Below are 19,935 nucleotides of genomic sequence, written 5' to 3' on the forward strand. Positions count from 1 at the left end.
AGATGGTGGTTATGTCTCCAAGGACAGAGATCAGCTACAAGTAAACCCTGTGCTGAGTTTAGTTTCTCAGTCGGGTCCGACTCTTTGCAACCCCATGGACTGTATCCTACCAAGCTCCTCTGTTCATGGAATTCTCTAGGCAAGAATACTGGAGTGGGTGGCCTTTCCCTTCTCCAGGGGATCTTCTCAACCCAGGGATCAAACCCAGGTCTCCCGCATTGCAGGCTGATTCTTTACCATCTGAGCTACCAGGGAAGCGCAAGAATACTGGAGTGGGTAGCCTATCCCTTCTTCAGGGGAACTTCTCCACCCAGGAATTGAACTGGGGTCTCCTGCATTGCAGGTGGATTCCTTACCAGTTGAGCTACCAGGGAAGCCCCTCAACTAATCCCTAGCTGGATGCATAGTAGGTGCTTAAATTTTTGTAGATTAGAGCTTACATAGTCCCTTGTATTATTTCAAGAAGCTTCTTCATCAGTATGGGAAAACAAGGCATCACTGATTTTATTACCCATTTCTGATACCCTTCTTTCCCAAAACTTCTACACTTAATGATTATTCATTTGGATACTCTCCCCACCACTCCACCTCTAAAATTAGTGATTACAAGAACCCTCACGATCATCATCAAACTAGCCATCGCTTCATTTGTTCTTCTAATTGCTAGGAGGGGGAAAGATAATCAAGTGGTTGCTCTAATCTGGGAACCTGGTTTTCAAAAATTACTTGAAATCCAAATTGAGCTTTTTAAAGCAGCACTTAAATGTTGACTCCAGTCATTTCATTAAGACCAGCACTTGCTGAGAACTCTTTAAATAAGTTTTGAACCACCAAGGCCATGCAGAACAACTGGAAGGAAGGAGAGCTTCCTTCTGGGAGCAACAAAGTGGGGCGTTTTTGGCATCAACAGAATTTTTCTTGTTAATGTATCATTTGACTTATTGAATTGCACCTGGATAAAAGGTGATAAAACAAATGCCAAGCTTATGCCAGTTCTTGTCAGGACTCCTCCTGTGGGGCCTGCCTGGGTCATGTGAACCTCGCTCAGCCCAATGAACCTCAAGGATATTGTTTTGAATGAGTGAGTGCAAATTGAAGAGCTCTGCAGTCCTTCCCCGGCTGAGCTATTAATCACACTGGCAGAGGACAGGGAAGACCTACAGTCACATGGGGCTCTTTGTCTGTGTTGCTGATGGAAAATACTCACAGTGTTGCTCACCTAGGGACAGAAAAATTAGGTAGAACCAGAAAAAATATATATTTATTTCGTTGTGGCTGTGAATGACCAGAAAGAATTTTACTCATTCAGCTCAGAGGGTGTATTATCCTCTTCCCGGGGGAACAGTAGTGGGAGGTGTGCTCTGCGGGGACGTGAGGCATGGTCCAGGCTTCCACTAGAACTGCCCTAAGTAACTTCAGTAATTTCCCAATTGATCACCCTCCTTCCTGCCTGACACTTCTGAATAGCAGCCAGAATGAGCTTTTGATGTATGTATTTTTATTTACATACAGTAAAATTTGATCTTTTAAGGGACAACTTAACCATCGTCTCCCAAGCATCATGATTGCTCCCCATCAGCAAATGTTACTCGATCCAGCAAATGGCTCTACTGCTGACCTAGGCACACAAATCAGTCCTCTTCCCCACCCCATGCTTCTGTCAAACTCCCAGTCCTGTGGATCTACCTCCTGAAAGGTCCTGGAATCTGTTCACTTGTCTCCAATCTACTAGTCAAAGGCACAGTCATTTTCTAACTAAGCAATGGAGTAGCCTCTTAATAGGTCTTTCTGCTTTTCTGATAAATGCATACAGTATAACCACATCACCATCAAGATGTAAAATAGTTCCTATACCTCCCCCAAAATACAAAGGCAGACTGCCCCTTTGAAGTCAGCTCCTTCCCTGACTCCTGCTCCCGGACACCCCACTGATCTGTGTTCTGACCCTGCAGTTTTCCTTTTCCTGAAGGTCATAGAAATGGAATGGAATAGAATGCAGCCTTCAGAGTCTGGCTCCCTTCACTTAGCATAGCACCCCTGAGGTTCATCCGTGTTGTTGGGTGTATATGAAGCTCATCCATTTTTATTGTCAAGTCATATTCCACGGTAGGGATGTGCCAGAGTCGGTTACTCACTCACCAGTTGAAAGACATTGCGGTTGTTTCCAGTTATTTGGCAGCTAACACTAAAGCAGCTATAAACACTTGTATGCCAGTTTTTGAGTGAGCCTAAGCTTTTATTTCTCTTGGGTAATTACCTAGGAGTGGGACTGCTGGGTCAGATGCTAAGTAAGAAACTGCCAAACCATAGCATGAGCTTTTAAATAAAGGCATAAATCAGATCATGTCACCCTTCTACCCCAATCCTGCCAAACGCTTCCTGTTACACTTAGAATAAACTTGAAGCCTCCCAGCCTGGTGTGATCCAACTCCTGCCCGTCTCCGTGGTCTCCTCTTTGCCACCTGCTCCTCACTCGCTCTAGACCATTCTCCTTTCTGATTCTTTCACGTCTTTTACTCAAACAGTCTGAGCTTGCCCCCTCTTGGGGATTCTTCCACTAGCTTACCCTGCTACCTGGCATATTTTTATCCCCATCTTCACATGGCTGTTCCTTCTTGGCATCTATGTCTTAGCTTGAATGTCACCTTCTCAGCAGGTCTTCCTTGACACCTCACCAAACCCCCCAAATCTGAAGTAGCCTCCACCCCCTGTCACTCTCTGACACATAAGAGCATTTATTACTGCCTAAGCTTTATTTATTTATTCATTTGGTTGTGCTGGGTCTTAATGGTGACAAATGGATCTTTAATTTTGGCAGGCTAACTCTTAGTTGCTGCTTATAGGATCTATGAATAGATCCTATAATATTACCAGGAATGAAACCCATGCTCTCTGCCTTGGCAGCAGGAAGTTTTAGCCACTGGACCACCAGGGAAGTCCCTGCCTGATATTTTCTTGTTTAGTTGTTTATGTGCTGGCTCTACCATGTATAAATCACCCCTTTTGGGCCTCAACTCTCTTATCTTTAAAGTAATAATGCCCCTTTCCCACTTGATGGTTTTTTTCCCCAATATTATAAGCTTCTGGAGGCAGAAACTACCTCTCCTTTAAAATTTTCTATCTCAACTCTATTAATCATCTTAATCATCTGAACATTTTCATTAGAAAGTGCTTAATGAAAAAACAGTTCTTAAATGAGCAAATTCCTTTTTCCCTCTATCACTGAATTTCAGAATTAGAATGAGATGTGCAATTTTAGAGAGCACCTGGTGACAAGCATTATGATGAAGACACGTTTTAATTGTCCTCGAAAGTTTATTCACACCATCCCTTTTGTCAGCATATTTCCGATTTCTGAAGGACATGAACTCATGGGGTGCTTGACAGGCAGAGTATTCAAAAAATACAGTACAGTCAGTGGTGGTGCTAGCGCTAGAACTGGCTGGAAGTCGATGGCAAGGGCTGGTGGTAGGTTTACAGGAATCTTGCTAGACAGTGGTTAAATTGCTGGTAGATATTTACACCACAAATCATGGTAAGGGGATTGTCTGTTTTTCTGATGTACCAGCACTAAGAGGTATAGAACAAGAGAGAATGGAGATGAGATCAAAGTATTTAAAAGAAGTAGTAGAAGATAGTCTTAGCCTTAGATGATCCAGGGTCCTGAATGGATTTACATTCTGGTCAAACTTATCAAATGTGTGAACCTGAGCAACTTCATCCACCCATTCTTCCACAAACCCATAGGAACACCACCCTGGGATACAGCAGAGAACACCCTGCCCTCAGGTAGCTGACAGTCCAGTGGAGGAAAGGAAGGTAAATGATTACAATGTACAGTGGGAAAGCTGAAGGACAAGCAGTTGAATCAAGGTTGGGGGAGGGGGGTCTCAGGGGGAGCTAGAAGAAAAGGGAAGGGTCTTCCAGGTAAAGGAAGCTGCGATGATGCTGAGAGAGATGGGCAAATCAGAGCAGAGTATCATGGCTTGTTTTAAATTCTTCAGCCCTCAGTAGAGTTGTACCTATGATGCAAGCGAGTTGTGAGAATTGATTGATACAGGAGAGGGATTGGGACTTATGGATAAAAGATGGAAACTGTCCAAGGAGTGACACCTGAGGTGGTGGCATTGGTGCTGGCTTCAGATTAGCCTGGGGAAGTTATAGCTGCTCACACGAGGTCAGGATGACTAAATTCTTATTGGATCTTTCATCTTTTCAGCCAAACCTCACCGCAAGACACCTCCTAGAGAAGAACAAAGGCCGTCCATCGTCCCACACGAAAAACCTGTCCCTGGTGTCCTCCCCCTGCAGAGGCAAGGCAACCAACACGCCCACCCTCCGAAGGGGCCCGGGATCCAGGAGGAAGGGGCCCGGCCAGTTCTCCATCACAACAGCCTTGAACACCCTCAACAGGATGGTGCATTCTCCCTCGGGGCGCCACATGGTGGAGATCAGCACCCCAGTGCTCATCAGCTCCAGCAACCCCTCTGTGAGCACCCAGCACGTGGAGAAAGCGGATGCTTCCCCCAGCTCCATGGGACAGGTAGGGAACAAACCCCCAGGAGAAGGCCACCCTGGAGTTGGGCAAGTGGTCCACACCATGTCACAGGCAATATTGGATATTCAGTACCTGCTAAGCCCTTATAATGCATTAATAATAACTAATGTCAAATGTATTATATGTCAGAGCTGTCTTTACATGATCTCATTTCACCCTTGAAACAGCCTATGAGCTAGGTATTACTATTATTGTTACCCCCGTTTCACAGATGAGAAGAGAGAGGTTTAGAGGCAGAGGGTTGCTTTCCCATGCTAAGAGCCATGGCATGGTTCCTACCCCTTAGAGAACATCCCTCCTGAGCAATAATAGCATGTTTTCTGGGATCACAGTCTGACATTCACTGTTTCATCTGCTGGCAATGTGTCAGACATCACATGGAAGGGAAGGAAAAGAAAAAAGAGAAACTATGGGTTATTGGGTGTTTGCAGGACTAGCTATATACTTTACAAGGCTCAATGAAAAGTGAAAATGCAGATCAAAAATGATTAAGAATTTCAAGATGGCAACAGCAGAGCATGAAACCAAGTGAAGGGCCCTTCGGAGCAGAGAGCCACATGTGACTCCACATGTCACACACTCATGAAGCCAGTCGTGGTGCTTTCCTATGACACGTTTAATAAGATAATATATATAAAGTGCTTAGTACCGTGCCTGGCACATACTGAGTACCCAATAAGCATTAGCTCTTAATACTATTATTATTGATACTACCACTGTTATTGTTAAGCCTGGCCCCTGAATTGCCTACTGTAGGGAGATAAGCCAAAAGGCAATCCTGACCACCCAGCAGTGCAGATGTACTTCTGACAGCATGAGGCTGTTTAGGTTGAAGGATGCTTTAAAAGATGAAGGACCGGAGGTATGAGGCAAAGTAATTAAGAACTGCATGTCGGGTATTCTGCTATAAACACTCTTTGGAACCATGCAGGTGGCAACTTGAAAGGACAGACCTCAACGTGCAATTTTTTTTAAGCTGTAAATCTTGTTTTTAAACATGATTCTCTACCTTGGGATTAAATGACTTAATTGGACTCTAATCCGTTTTTAACAAGTCAAGGAGGAGGAGAAAGTCAAGGGCTCCTCAAAGACCTGTGAGCTGGGTCTAAAAGGAAAACAATCACTTCCAACAGCACTTCAGACCTTATGCCACTGTCTGCATCTCTAGAGGGCTGGCTGTGGATGTCGTTCTGCCCGCCACTTGCATTACATACACACCGCGCACACACAATTACACTCTACCCTGCTCATACACTCTTCTTTCATTAAAAAATCAGGAATTTCCTTCCCTTCCTATACACACACTCCAAATGCTTTTTTATAAGTACACACACAGTTTGTGCCCAAAGTTCAACACTCCCTATACACACACACACACACACACACACATGCCCTCCAACATGGGGACCTAGTGACATACTTAAGTGAAAGACCAGCAGAATCTTCTGAAATCATTCTTTCTATACAGACATAGGTATTTGAAGTACAGCCCACATCCAGTAGACCTAGGCTAGCTCACTCAGCTATAAGTTAGCTTTCCAAAGGATTTAGCCAAGAGTCACTTTCCATGTGCTTTTTAAATTCTTTTTCCTGGTCAATTTATCTCACAGACAGAGAGGCTGGACCAGAGTAGAGAATCCTAGCAGGAATCCAAACAAGCATTAACTAATAACTAACACTGCTCTCAGCTGTCTGACTCTTTGCGACTCCATGGACTGTAACCCGCCAGGCTCCTCTGTCCATGGAATTTTCCAGGCAAGAATACTGGAGTGGGTTTCCATGCCCTCCTCCAGGGGATCTTCCTCACCTGGAGACTGAACCTGCATCTCTTGCATCTCCTGCAGTGGCAGGTGGATTCCTTACCCCTAGTGCCACCTGAGAAGCCCAGGCATCGGGTGGCCAAAAAGTTCGTTCAGGTTTCTGTACCATCTTACGAAAAACCCCAACTGAACTTTTCAATCAATCCAACAGTATTTCTTCTTAATTTTCACAAATGGTGAGAATTCCAAAGTGTAGCTTTGGCATATCCTGTCCCCAAGGAACCACTGCACAGTACTGATAGCCTTTTCTAGATTCAGATGGCACTGGATTATCAGTATTTCTACGTTTGCCCAGATATTGTCAAAAACACCCTTGTAAAATGTCCCACCTAAGAGCTATATCTAAAGATGAGAAGCAAGTTGAGCCAGTGACAAGGTCTCCTATTTCCTTTGTCTCTAATATCCTTCAGAGCTGTGACTGGATCTGCCTTCTCAAGCCCCTCCTTCCTTCCACATCCCAGCACCATCTATGGTACAGAGTCCCTAGTAGGTTCTCAGTAAATCAAGGAATCAAGACATTTGATTTAAACATCTGGGCAGACAGTGGTGACATATACATAGAGAGGGAAGATGGGAGGAGGAATTGTTTTCTACAGAAAGACCACAGGTCATTGTAACTCTTCCAGCCAGTAGACATCTGTTGAGTGCTTACAGTGTACTAGTAACCATAGCAAGTCCTGGGTATTCTATACCAAAGCAATAAGAACAGCAGTAATAACCTCAAACATGTATTGAAAGTAAAAGGATAGGAAGGAGGGAGGGAAGTGCCAGTCTCCTGAGTGCTGCCCGACATTCTAAAATACGGTAAGAGCCTTTGTAGGAGAGGTATTGTTACCGCTTTATAGCAAAGTAATTAAGGCCCCGAGAGAAAAACAGTTTGGCCAAAGTTCATGTAATTAGTGAACAGCAAGAGTCTGTACTGACCCTAGAATCATGTGATTCTGGCTCATAGACTCTTGTCACTCCACTATGCCATCAGCAAAGATGTCATCTGGCAAAATCTTGAAAGTCTTTAGCCTCCCTTTCCTTGCATGTCTTCATTTGATTCCCTGTAGACTCCAAGGCCTTCTCTTCCCTGCCCACCCCTCAGTAAAGAATTTGTCCTAAGCCTTCTGTACCTCAAGAAGGTCTTCATTTAATATCACTTTGTTCCTTTATGAACTACCGACTGTGGCCAAGTTTTATGTGCAGCACTGAAGGCAGCAGGAGTAAGTGCCTGTCCCCAAGGAATTCACAGTCTAGCAGGGATATAAAACATAAATGACTCTAGTGGAGTTGGGACTTCCTGAAATGAGATGAGGCCCCTGTTGGCACCTGCACGGACTTTGCTCATGAAGATACTTGGAATTTTACAGTCAAGAACTGTCGTAGAGACAGGTATTCCCTTTCCAGTTTTCCCCAAGCCTTTTGGTGATATCAGAAAGTCTCAGTTTGGAGCTGGTCTTTCTGGAACATCCTGTACCAGGGTGCTAATCTCCTTGCATCAGGAAGAGAGAGCAAGGTATCAGGCTCAGGGCTTCAGCCACCAGCTGCCCATGTCTGAACTTCATAACACTGCATGTTTTTATCATGTTGTTGGATGGTTATCCTCTGTATCATATAAGAGATGCCAGTTTTATGTTCACAGAAGTCTGTAAAAAAAATTTTGTTTTATTAAAATTTCAAAGCTTTTTTTTTTTTAAGAACAGTAAGTTAACAAGGTACAAGTGGGAAGTAGATACGGCAAAAATCTATAAAGATGGGAGGCAATATAGTTTAGAAAGCAGAAGTCCAGAGTAATTACGTGCAGAACTAAGACACGTGTGAAGTGCTCTGGATGCAGAGAAGAGGGCATTCGTTAGCTTCCTCATTGTGGCCTCCATCCTCTTGAAAACCCAAATCTGATATGCTGCTTCTCCTCCCGAGACCACCAGCGGTTCTCTACAGTCTTCAGAGGCTGTAATACTGCCATGAATTAAGTGGCCACTGAAAGTCAGAGACTATAAGACTTCCTCCCTTGCCTCCTCAGAGCAGTTCTCTCAGGGTTACTTGAGATGCTGCTTCAGCCCTAAAAATGTTCACCAAATAAGACATAACTCTCAAGAAAAAACGAAAAGAAAAAAGAAACTATAAGAGATGAAGTACAGACGTTATGACTCTTCTCACAACTCTTCCGAGTAGGTGTTCACATGCCCATTTTACCAAACAGCCCAAACTATGGGACAGAACAATTTGGAAACTTTTTCAAAGCCTTAAAGCTGGAAAGACCCAGGATTTGAGGGCAGACCTGTGCTCTCTCTCCTAAATAGTTAAGGGCATTCTAGACCCTCCCTCATCTGACTATAATCTTCCAGCCTCGCTGCTTCTCCCCTATACGTGTGCACATGAGCATGCAGGCCTGCATGCTAAGTCACTTCAGTCGTGTCCAACTCCTTGCAACCTTATGGGCTGTAGCCTGTCAGGCTCCTCTGTCCATGGGATTCTCCAGGCAAGAATACTGGAGTGGGTTGCCATGCCCTCCTCCAGGGGATCTTCCTGACCTATGGGTCAAACTCAAGTCTCTTACATCTCCTGCATTGGCAGGCAGGTTCTTTACCACTAGTGCCACCTGGGAAGTCCACACATGAGCATACACACACGAAAGTTGCGTGATCCCTCAACATTCACGAGTACAGCAGACACTGGGCCGCCTCTTGGCTTTTTGCCCTTGTACCCAGCACAGTGCCTGCATTATTCTAAGCAATGAATAATGTTCATGAAATAAATAAATGTTACTCCTCCTAGAATTTATTTTTGGTGCAATGGCCTGTCACAAACACATCCACACCCCAAGCCCTGTATGCACACCATTTCTTCAAGGAAACATCTGCCACTCCTCTTCTGCAGAATTCACTTTTCCCCTGTGTTCACACCGTATTGTCTACAGCTGGGTTCTCTGTGCTGGAAGTACCTCGTATGTATCTTAAAGGTTCACTAGATTGCAAACTTCTTAGGGGCAGGGTTGGAGTTTTATTCATGTATGTTGCTGTTGACGTTCCAAAACCCCAATAAGTTTTCTAATAGCATATTTTACCTCAAGAATCAAAAACAAAGATAGAGGCCTCTGATTTACTTAAATATCGCATTGGCCAAAAATTTCATTCAGGGAACTTTTGCCGACCCAGTAACTACCAATCCTCTTTCACTCTTCTGATTACCCAGAAAACAAAAGAGGTGAGACAGAGAGGGGAAGTCAGGTCACTGAAATCACTCCTTAGTGTGCGATTCCCACACCCAGGCCTCCTCCATCCCATCCCAGGCTGATAACGGCAAGTCTAAGCATCTTTTCACTGGCTCCTGGGAAGATGAACTGTCATGCACCTTAGGGAATTCCGAGGTCTATAAAGCTGACTCTCCTTTTGATCGAATATCTTAAATATCCTGAATGAAGTAGTTTCTGGGAGCTTCAACTCTAAGTCCAGATCTCCAATGTCCCTTTGTCTTCACCTTTTGGAGAAGTCTCCCTACCCGAACTTCCAGTACTCAGGATGGCCATGAGAGATGCTTTTTACTGAGTAGTAACATCTTTTTTTTTCCTCTGGACACAGTCTCAGTGCTAATGTATGTTTAAGATTCTTAGCTTATCCTCCATCTAAGGTAATTTACAGAAATAAGCTTAACCCTATATTTATATTCTTATTTTGATATCTCCCAATATAAATTTTGTCTTTAAAATTTTCACACAGCAAATCCCTACTCACAATGATGCTGTCGGAGCTCTCTTGAACTGGCCAAACTGGCCTCAAAGATTCATGGGTGGAAAGTGGGGAGGCTCCATTAAATGGACACTTGGCCCCTCAAACTGTTCTGTGTCATGTCTTCATTATCTGCCCCAAAGTACCTCCTATGGAACCTAACAGCTGCTTGAGATATCTTTATTAAATGGTCAAGAGCACACCCCTTGGGTGAAGACAGCCCCTTAAACTGTTCTCATACATTATCAGTTAATGCCTTAGCAGAACTTCCCTGGCAGACATCTGAAAGCAAAAAAAAAAAAAAAGACACAGAGTAGAAGCAGAGGGCCTCTGCCACCCTCTACTTTGCCAGATCCGCTGGGTAAAGAAGAGTCAGGAGCCACCTAGAGAAGCAGTGTCATAGGGGAAACCCCTCCAGCCTTAGACCCAGATGCCTGTCCCCCATCCCAGCAGTGAGACTTCAGACAAATCAGGAGACACTCTAAGCTTCATTCAGTTTCCATCAAGAAAATAGGAAGAACCCCTACCTCACAAAGTTGTTGGGAAAATCAAAAGATGTAAAATGGATATAAAGTGTTTGGCTTCCATTTCTATTACTATCAAAAATGTTAGCAGTTAAAATTTCTTAGTAGTTAGTTGCTAGATTTCTCTTAAATCACTCTCCTGTAAATTTTTGGAACTTTTCTGAACAGGAAATTTCAAACATGTACAAAAGTTTAAAAAAGAACACAATGAACCATCCTGTACGTATCACCCTGTTTCAACAATTATCCACTCCTGGATCAATCTTATTTCAGCTGTATCCCCACTCCTGAGCCTGCTCCCCCATCAGTCATCTTAAAGAAAAACTCAGACATCATATTATTTCATCTGTACACATCTCAGTGTCTCTTTTAAAATATCAGTATTTTTCCCTAAGAGTTTAACACAAGCACAATCCCATTATCACAATAATTTCTTTAAAGCATTATTCAGCCCATGTTCCAATTTCTATATTTGCTTTATACATGTTTTTTTATAAGATGGTTTGTTTCAATGGCATCTAAATGATGTAAACACCTTGCATTGGGTTGATGCGTCTGTTAGATTTCTTTTATTCTACAGGTTCTCTTGCTTTCATCTTCTCTCTCTCTCTCTCTCTCTCTCTCTCTCTCTCTCATTTATCCTTTGCTATGGACATGTACAAAAGAGCCAAGTCATTTGTCTTGTTGCATTTTCCACATTCTGGGTATTACTGGTTATGGCTATGCAGTGTCAACACACTCCCCTCCTCCATTCATGAGGAGCCATTCATGACCATTTATTGGGGGTTGCAAAAAGATGACATTCTAAATCTATCAGCCGTCCTGAATTTTTTTTTCCCATTTATTTTTATCAGTTGGAGGCTAATTACTTTACAATATTGTAGTGGTTTTTGTCATACATTGACATGAATCAGCCATGGATTTACATGTATTCCCCATCTCGATCCCCCCTCCCACCTCCCTCCCCATCCCATCCCTCTGGGTCTTCCCAGTGCACCAGCCCCAAGCACTTGTCTCATGCATCCAACCTGGGCTGGTGATCTGTTTCACCCTTGATAATATACATGTTTTGATGCTGTTCTCTCAAAACATCCCACCCTCGCCTTCTCCCACAGAGTCCAAAATTCTGTTCTATACATCAGTGTCTCTTTTTCTGTTTTGCATATAGGGTTATCGTTACCATCTTTCTAAATTCCATATATATGCGTTAGTATACTGTATTGGTCTTTATCTCTCTGGCTTACTTCACTCTGTATAATGGGCTCCAGTTTCACCCATCTCATTAGAACTGATTCAAATGAATTCTTTTTAATGGCTGAGGAATATTCCATGGTGTATATGTACCACAGCTTCCTCATCCATTCGTCTGCTGATGCAGCCCTCCTGAATTTTAAACTACAATGCTTCTTTAAGAATGATTACTACTTTCTAAGCGCTGATGATGTGTAAGATCCTTCCCTGGGACTTTTAAATACATTATCTCACAATGATCTCCAAACTTTCATATCGTAGGCCCTCAAGGTCTACTGGGGACTCCAGAGTTAACCACTATATATTTATTCTCTACCACCTGCTCCCTGTTTGTCTTTCTCTGTCTTCCTTGTTTGTTCCTGGGCGTTCCCCTGGTTCAAAGACAGGACTCATTTCTCAGCACCTTCTCTTTTCTGGCTACTCCCGAACTGCTACCCCTTTTTCCACTGGTCGCTGCCAGCTAGGCTAATCTCCGCTGCCTGCCTGTGCCAGCCTCCTTGTTTACAGCCTTATCACTGCCCTCAGGCCGCCTCCTGAGGATCGGCTCTCAGCTGGGCTAAGACCAGGTTTGGTCTGCCCGGAGAAGAAAGGGCTTCGGGGTTGCTGTGGGGATAAGGAGATGATTTCTGTTTCCAAATGTGGGTTTACAGACTGGTTTGGTGTTCGTGTGTCTGCAAGAGGGAAGGAACATAAACAGCACAGGAAAGATATCATGAGAGCCAAGAAGAAATCTCTCCCATTGCATAGATTATTAGAAACCAAGTACTGAAAATGCTGCAGGAGCCTATGGAGACTGCTGTTAGATTTGGGGGTGGTTTTTAATGTTTCCCTATAGAGGAAAGGCTCTTAGTATGAATAGAAGGGCTCTGAGTCCTTCTCAAAGCTTCATGCCATGACTTTACCTCCTAATGACTAAGTGACAATGAACTAAGTACCTTACCCCACCGAGCCTCAAGTCCTCATCCGCAAAATGGGTAGGTCCTTCCACCCACGGTCTTTGCAGGGATGAGCCGTAACCAACTAAGCTGTCACCATTGCTTTTACCTGCTTGCTTCCAAGCAGGGCATTTTGAACAGGGGTCCCCAACCTTTTGGGCACCAGGGACCAGTTTCGTGGAAGACAGTTTTTCATAGACCTGGGAGGCAGGAGGCGGGTGGGATAGTTGCAGGATGGTTCAAGCATATTACTTTTATTGTGCACTTTATTTCTATTATTACATCAGCGTCAGCTCAGATCATCAGGCATTAAATCCTGGAGGCTGGGGACCCCTGGTTTAGAACATAGCATCATTTGGTGTGATTGAGGAGGACCCCTGGCTTAAACCCAGCAATGAGAGAGACATCTTCCAAGATCTAGGTGACCCTCCCAATCTGAATTCCCTAAGGTATATTTTTCACAACTCCTGGCTGACCTGAGAGTGATCTTGTCTCATTTTATATGTAAGAAAATCGGCAGGAAGAGGTGATTCCTTGAGTCAATGTCTTTCCCCGAAATAAAATAAATTAATTGCAGTTTAAGACCAAACTAAAAGTCCTTTTACTACATCATTAATGCCTTGCCCTTGAGCCATGTAGTCCCAGGCTGCAGTAGCAGTTCTTGGCACAGCGCTCATGCTGTCACCACCTGACATGCCACTTTGTCACCAGTTAGGCCTAAGAATCTGATCCCAAGGGCTCCCTCCCACCCAGCCAAATGACTCTGGGGCAAGCATTTTGCCTCTCTAGGTCCCAGTTTTCTCATCTTCTAGGTGGAATAATCAAATAGACCTGAGCATTCTGTTGCTCTGTTAGTGAATAGCACACTCAAAATGTAAATGGCACCCAAAGAACTGTTCCTATTATTTAGTTAATGATGGTCATGGTTGTGGGTCCTCCAGTCTTCCCTCAAGCACACTTTTACACAAGAGTCCTGTTTCCTTTCTGGCTACTGCAAAGCTTTCTCAGGCCCAGTAAGTGTCAGGTAGAGTTCTCTAAGAGCTTATTAACAAAGAACTTCTTGGTACTTTAAGGAGAAGTAGTATAGTGAGAGAATGAAAGTAAGGGCTTTAGGGGTCAGCCAGCTCTCATTCTGCTTCTTACTGAGCAGCGTGACATCAGGCAAGTTACTTCATCTCTCTGGGCCTCTGTTTTTCCATCTATAAAATGGAACTGGTGTAGTGATTCTTTTTTTCTTTTTTTTTAACCTCTTAAGGTTGCTATGAGGATAAAATGAGGTGGTGCATGTATATGAGCTAATGGCCAGGAGTTGGCAGGAGAAAATGGCTCAATAAATGTTCACTGTGTGATTAATGTTGGGTCAGGTCCCCATGCCCATGCCCCGGGGCTGGCCTGTGCGGAGCATGCCGTTCACCAGCAGCACGCTTCAGAAGGATGCTCTGTCAGAGCCTGCCTGGGAGTGCAGAGGCTTCCAAAAGTCCCTGTGTTTCATTGATAAGCAATGATAATTGTGGAAGTAGGGCAGGAGTATGGCTTTGGGCTTGTATCCAGGATGCCCCTGGGGCAATTGTACTTGCTCAGCTCAGCCTCTCAACTGTAACTCCATGGGGAACCCATAGGAGAAAAGCCAGGAAAAAAGACTGGACACAGGAGGAGACCAGGGTAGAGACTGAGGCAAGGTCTTGTTTCCACCATCTTCTGTTGGTACCTTTCAGCTTTTTCTCTAAGCCACATCCTTACCTGATCTGGTCGCCCAAGTGCCTCATGGTCCACCAGTGAAGCAGCCAGTGAAGCAGCAGTTGGATCCCCCCATGCACCAGGCACAGGTGATACAGTGGACCAGACAGATGTGGTCCCTATGCTCATGGACACTCCAGACCAGCAGGGAAGACAAATACTAACCAAAATACTATAAATACCTGATTTCGTGGTTGTAGATGTGCAAAGTGCTGTGAGGTTGAAGAATGGGAAGTGAAGAGACTCAGCATGGTCAGGGAAGCCTGCCTGGAGGCTGTGACCTTCAGGTGGAGACCAGAAGGATAAAGGGAGTAGGCCAGGGGAAAGGAGATGTTGAATTGCGTCCCTCTCCTTGGTCCCAGTAACTTTATCCTGAAGTTACACCAGAAAAACAGCAGCTCTTGGTGCCCCGTGAGGCCTGCAGTCTCAGATCCCAGCCCTGCCCAGGTTCTCTGAGGTCCCTGGGGAAAAGCCATTCTTGTTTCTGGTGACCAAAGCAAGTTCAGTAATTAACCCGGCTTGCTTCTTTGATTCAGCATTTCTCCAACAAGAGTTTAAACTTTACATCATCATTCTGCCCAATTAATCCTGGAGCCCCAGCCCTGCCTGGGTGAAAAAAGGAGTGGCCCAGCCTGCTTTGCAGACATTTTAACGCAGACGCCATAGCTCTGGGAGCCAGGAGCAAGGGTAACTGATCCCCAAGGCCGCCAGGGCCTGCAGCACGCATAAACACATACACACACACACACAGAATTCAGCAAGAAGGAAAAATAAAATAGAAGGACAAGAGAAAGAGAAAAGTGGGGTACAGTCAGGGACAAGGGGGGTTGTATACAGAAATGTGGGATCATGGACAGTCCTTAATGCACAGGGACCTTGTCCATGTGGCTCAAACTTGCAAAGACTCAGTAAGAGCACCTTTCACACAGACCTGTTACGAAAGTGAATGAGATATTCACACACAGGATTTCTCCACCCCAGCACTGACATTTGGAGCTAGATAACTTTTTGTTGTGGGGACTGTCTTATGCATCACAGGGTGTTTAGCAGCATCCTTGGCCTCTACCTACTAGATGCCAGGAGCACCCACCACCCGGCTGTGGCAACAAAAAATGCCTCCAGACATTGTCAAATGTCCCCAAGGGTCAAAATCAGCCCCAACTGTGGACTGCTGATGTGCAGGACATAGCCCAGGGCCTGGCATATAGTACATGCAGAATAAATGGCAGCTAAGGGGACTTCCCTGGAGGCCCAGTGGTTAGATTAGTGCTTCCTATTCAGGGGGCACAGGTTCAATCCCTGGTTGGGGAACTAGACCCACAGTGATGTGGGCCAAAAAAACAAAACAAAATTAAGTTAATTTTTTTTTCCTTTAATGGCAGCTAACATATGGTCTGTGCAAGGCAAACGCCCTTTCTGAATAGCAGCCCCTTCTTCCCAAACACATGCCAAGAATATAAGGGCTTTGGAGGAAACTGGAACTTTCCAAAGGCAGGAGAGGTAGACCTGCCAGTGCCATCACTGGACATGTGCAATTGGAGACTCATGTGCCCGGGATGGAGAGGCTCAAGGGAACCTGCATATTGACTGGATTGTTGGAACAGGTATACTTTCCACTCTGCTCAGCTCGGAGGGGAAGGAGCTAATTTTGTGGCATGGGTAGCAGGTGTCAGGCCCAGTGCCAGGGTCCTACATACAGACCAGCTTCTGGGAGCACTATGAAGAGATGTAATTACTTCCATGTTAGATGGAGGAACTGTGACCCAGAGACGCTAAGTAATTAGCTAAATACTACCCAGCAAGTACATTTCAAGATTTGGGTTAGAAGATTCGGATCTGACTCTCTTCCAAGCCCATACTCTTTCCCCACCCGGGTGGCAGGAGTGGGACTTCTCATATACCAACTTGATCATTCGCAGGGACAGTTTAAGAGCAAATCGAGGGCAGCAACCAGGCTCGTTGGGAAGGAATTATGGGATTGATTAGTAATGTCTATCATGGGCCCAGGAGTAGGAAAAGGAGGCAGGTGTGACTTGTATTTGCCATCCATGTACATGCCCATAATCCAAGATTCTGTGATTCTGTATCATCCTAGCTGGCATCATCTGCAGTTGTACTGGACTAGGGGTACATCTGGGTTTTTTCAGCAAATTAACTGCTTTCATGCTTTCTCAAGTCATAGCTAAAAATCAAGCCTTCTCCGTAGGTGAGGGTTTCCACAGAGGGCACAAGGAGCCTGCTCTTAACAAATTGCTCTCAAAGAAAAACAAAATAAAAGCCCCATCACAGCCCTTTGTTAATGCTTGAGGAATTTTATTTTCAGTGAGTAATCATGTACTCAAAAAAGAAAAGGAGAGAGAAACTTCTGGGGAAATGGGCCATTTTTTTTTTCATAGAAAAAACTTGTTTATTGTATTTTCAAAGCACAAGCTTTGAAAGATGCCAAACCCATCCTTCTTCCTCTCTTCCCATTCCTAAACAGTCCAGCCCTGGTGGCAAATTGCACAACTAATACATAGTAAAACCTGCTTACATGTGCAGAGAGCATTGCAAACACCAGGTTGTCTGTTTCCAGACACATCAGCTAGGGCAATGTGCTTTCTCACGGCTGAGTCGAGGGCAGCTCTGAGGACAAGAGAGGGCAGAGTCACAGGAACAGACCCTTCCCTCCCACTGGGCTAGGTTCAAGCCGCCTAACTGAGCTATCTGCTCTGCCCGCTACCCTGGCCTTGACCTTGACCTGAGCTGCCACTGATTAGGGAAGGCTCCTTGCCTTCCCCATCCTGTTCACAAACATGGCGTGCCCACCACATGCCAGACAGCCATTCATTTGATAAAGATTTGCTGACTTCCTGTCATGTGCCAAGTCCTGGGCAAGCCTTGGGAAGACCAACTGTTAATATATTTGAAGCAACGTATACCAGGTCATAGAGAGCATTCACGATTCTTTAGTCATTTTCTTGCATCCCTTTCAAGTGGGCAGAACATGAATGAGATTGGAGAATGTCTGCCCTTGATGTTCAAAATCATTTTCCCCATGCCTAAGATTAGGCCCTTGCTGGGCCCTCATCTCTCAGTTGCCAGAGAAGGACTATACTCTACAAACTATTTCTGCTATTGACACCTGGAAATTATCCACTATTCATTTATTTGGGGGAGCAGTTTAAATGGCAAACTATAGGCCTCTGGCCAGATGCTGCCTTCAGCCTGGTTTTGTATGGCCCATAGCTGCGAAGGTGTTTGCAGGTTTAATTGGTTGGGGGTAGGAGAGGCTCAAAAGAAGAGTACTCCATGATGTGTAAAAATTAAATGAAATCCCATTTCCAGTATCCAAAACTCAAGACTTTTTGTCTTTTTTTAACTTTCTGGCCACGCTGTGAGGCATGCAAAATCTAGTTCCCTGACAGGGGATCAAACCCAACCCCGCTCCCCCACATTGGGAGTGCAGAGTCTTACCACTGGACCACCAGGGAAATCCCCCAGAATAAAGTCATATTGGCTCACAGACCCACTCATTCTTTCTGTATTGTCCACTCCAGTATTCTGGCCTGAGAATTCCATGGACAGAGGAGCCTGGCAGACTACAGTCCATAGGATCGCCAAGAGTCAGCTGCAGTTAACACTAACAGTGTTCCTAGTGAGTTCTGAGGTCCTGATGCCTTGGTGAGAACACATGTACCTGGTCACTTGCAGCCACACAAGGGAAGAGGCAGCTCAGATGCCTGCGAGACACCAGAGGCACCAGCTGGTTGAACCCCCTCAGCCATTCATCTCTGCCTCTTGGTGTATAGCTGTCACCTCACATCTTGTTTTGGCTTTTATGAAACTGCTGTCTTCTTACCCTAAACCCCTTAACCATAAGGTAACTGGGGCCTCCTGACCCCCTCCAGGGTTAATTCTAGTTAAGCCCAGCATGGGGACGTGTTTAGGAAATGTTAGTTGATGTGGAGTGAAAAAGTGGATGAAACCCAGTGAGTGTACCAAGGTGTCTGAGTCAATAAACCTAAACAAGAGATTGAGAAATGGATGAATGAAGGAATGATCAAGTGATTGGGGTGTCGGATGAAAGGAAGGAGATGTGAATGAGCGTATCAGTGAGGGAATGCTTGTAAGAGTGAGGAACTGAACAAAGAACTAAGTGTAGGACTTCCCTGGCAGGCCAGTGGTTAAGGCTGCACACTTCTACTGCGGAATGTACAGATTCGATTCCTAGTCAGGGAACTAAGGTCCCCCATGGCACAGCCGAAGAGAAAAGGAGAAATAAGCATACAAGTGAAGGTAGGTGATGGGCTCCCTACAAATGCCACATAAAGAGGATGAAGGGTGTTACCGCCCAGTCTACTGATCCCGTTGTGCCTTGCTTGCTCACGCCCTGCCAGCCCTGGGGATTTAGCACTTAATCAACACCCTCCCTTGCTGAGGGTGTGCCCGTGCTTTAGTGCTTTAGTGTCTAGGGCTTCTGTCAGAGGACAAAAACACCTGCGCCCCTGGGCGTGGGGCCAGACAACTGCCTCCCAGACTGTGGCCTCCCATATATGGAAAAAATGTGCCTTCAGAGGATGTGTCCTCAGCCCCAACCCTCTGTGCACTGCAGGGGACAGGACCTACCCCAAAGCTGAAGTGCCCAGAAGGCACACTTTCCAGGTGCAAAGGGTGGGCAGCCTGTCGATTTGGATAACATTCATGGCCAAGGTCATCCTAACCAGGTGGGAAGACTGGAATCAAAAACACCCTCTCCAGTGCCAGCCCCTCCCATTATTCTGTTTCCTTCCTAGCACATATATTTGAGTCTCTTGCCTCATTTTTCATTTTTGTGTTTATTGTTTTGTCTCCTCCCTCATTAGAATATAAACTCCCTGAGGTCAGAGCCAGGTACAGGGAAGTCTCAAAAAATACTTGGCAAAATGAATGAAACATAGTCTGGCAAACAAACCATGTAAACCAACCACTTGAACCAGCTACCATCACAGGATCCCTTCTCACAGTGGGGACCTGACCTGACTCTGCCACCAAATCCCACGTGTGACTTTTAGCATGCCGTTTCCCCTTCAGAGGCTCAGGAGATTAGGTTAGACTATTTCCACAGTCCCTTGCAGCTCTCGTATGTTGTTGCCCTTGGTTAGTTCGCTAAGTCATGTTCAACTCTTTTGTGACTCCATGGACTACAGCCCGACAGGCTCCTCTGCCCATGGGATTCTCCAGGCAAGAATACTGGAGTGGGTTGCCGCTTCCTTCTCCAGGGTATCTTCTTGTCCCAGGGATCGAACCTGAGTATCCTGCTTGGCAGGCAGATTGTTTACCGTCTGAGCCACCAAGGAAGCTGCAGCTCTCATATACTAGAGTTGTAAAGCCGAGAGGAGGGACTTCCCCCGTGGTCCAGTTGCTCGGATTCTAAGC

The 19,935-nt window shown here is 45.2% G+C and overlaps 1 protein-coding gene across 5 annotated transcripts in view; it reads left to right on the forward strand.

The window, feature by feature from the left end:
• The window catches only part of SH3RF2 (SH3 domain containing ring finger 2), a 143,963-nt gene that overhangs the window by 70,525 nt on the left and 53,503 nt on the right, over nucleotides 1–19,935 (forward strand). For 3 of the 5 annotated variants that reach the window (XM_020872209.2, XM_070465574.1, XM_020872215.2), the window contains exons 5-6: nucleotides 3,748–3,819; nucleotides 4,220–4,543. In XM_020872209.2, coding sequence (XP_020727868.2) covers nucleotides 3,748–3,819; nucleotides 4,220–4,543 — 396 coding nt within the window. The remainder of the gene's footprint in view (nucleotides 1–3,747; nucleotides 3,820–4,219; nucleotides 4,544–19,935) is intronic. The other 2 variants (XM_070465575.1, XM_020872228.2) reach the window with 1 other exon arrangement.

This window comes from Odocoileus virginianus, chromosome 3 (genome assembly GCF_023699985.2).
Source record: "Odocoileus virginianus isolate 20LAN1187 ecotype Illinois chromosome 3, Ovbor_1.2, whole genome shotgun sequence".
In the NCBI taxonomy this organism is placed as follows: Eukaryota; Metazoa; Chordata; class Mammalia; order Artiodactyla; family Cervidae; genus Odocoileus; species Odocoileus virginianus.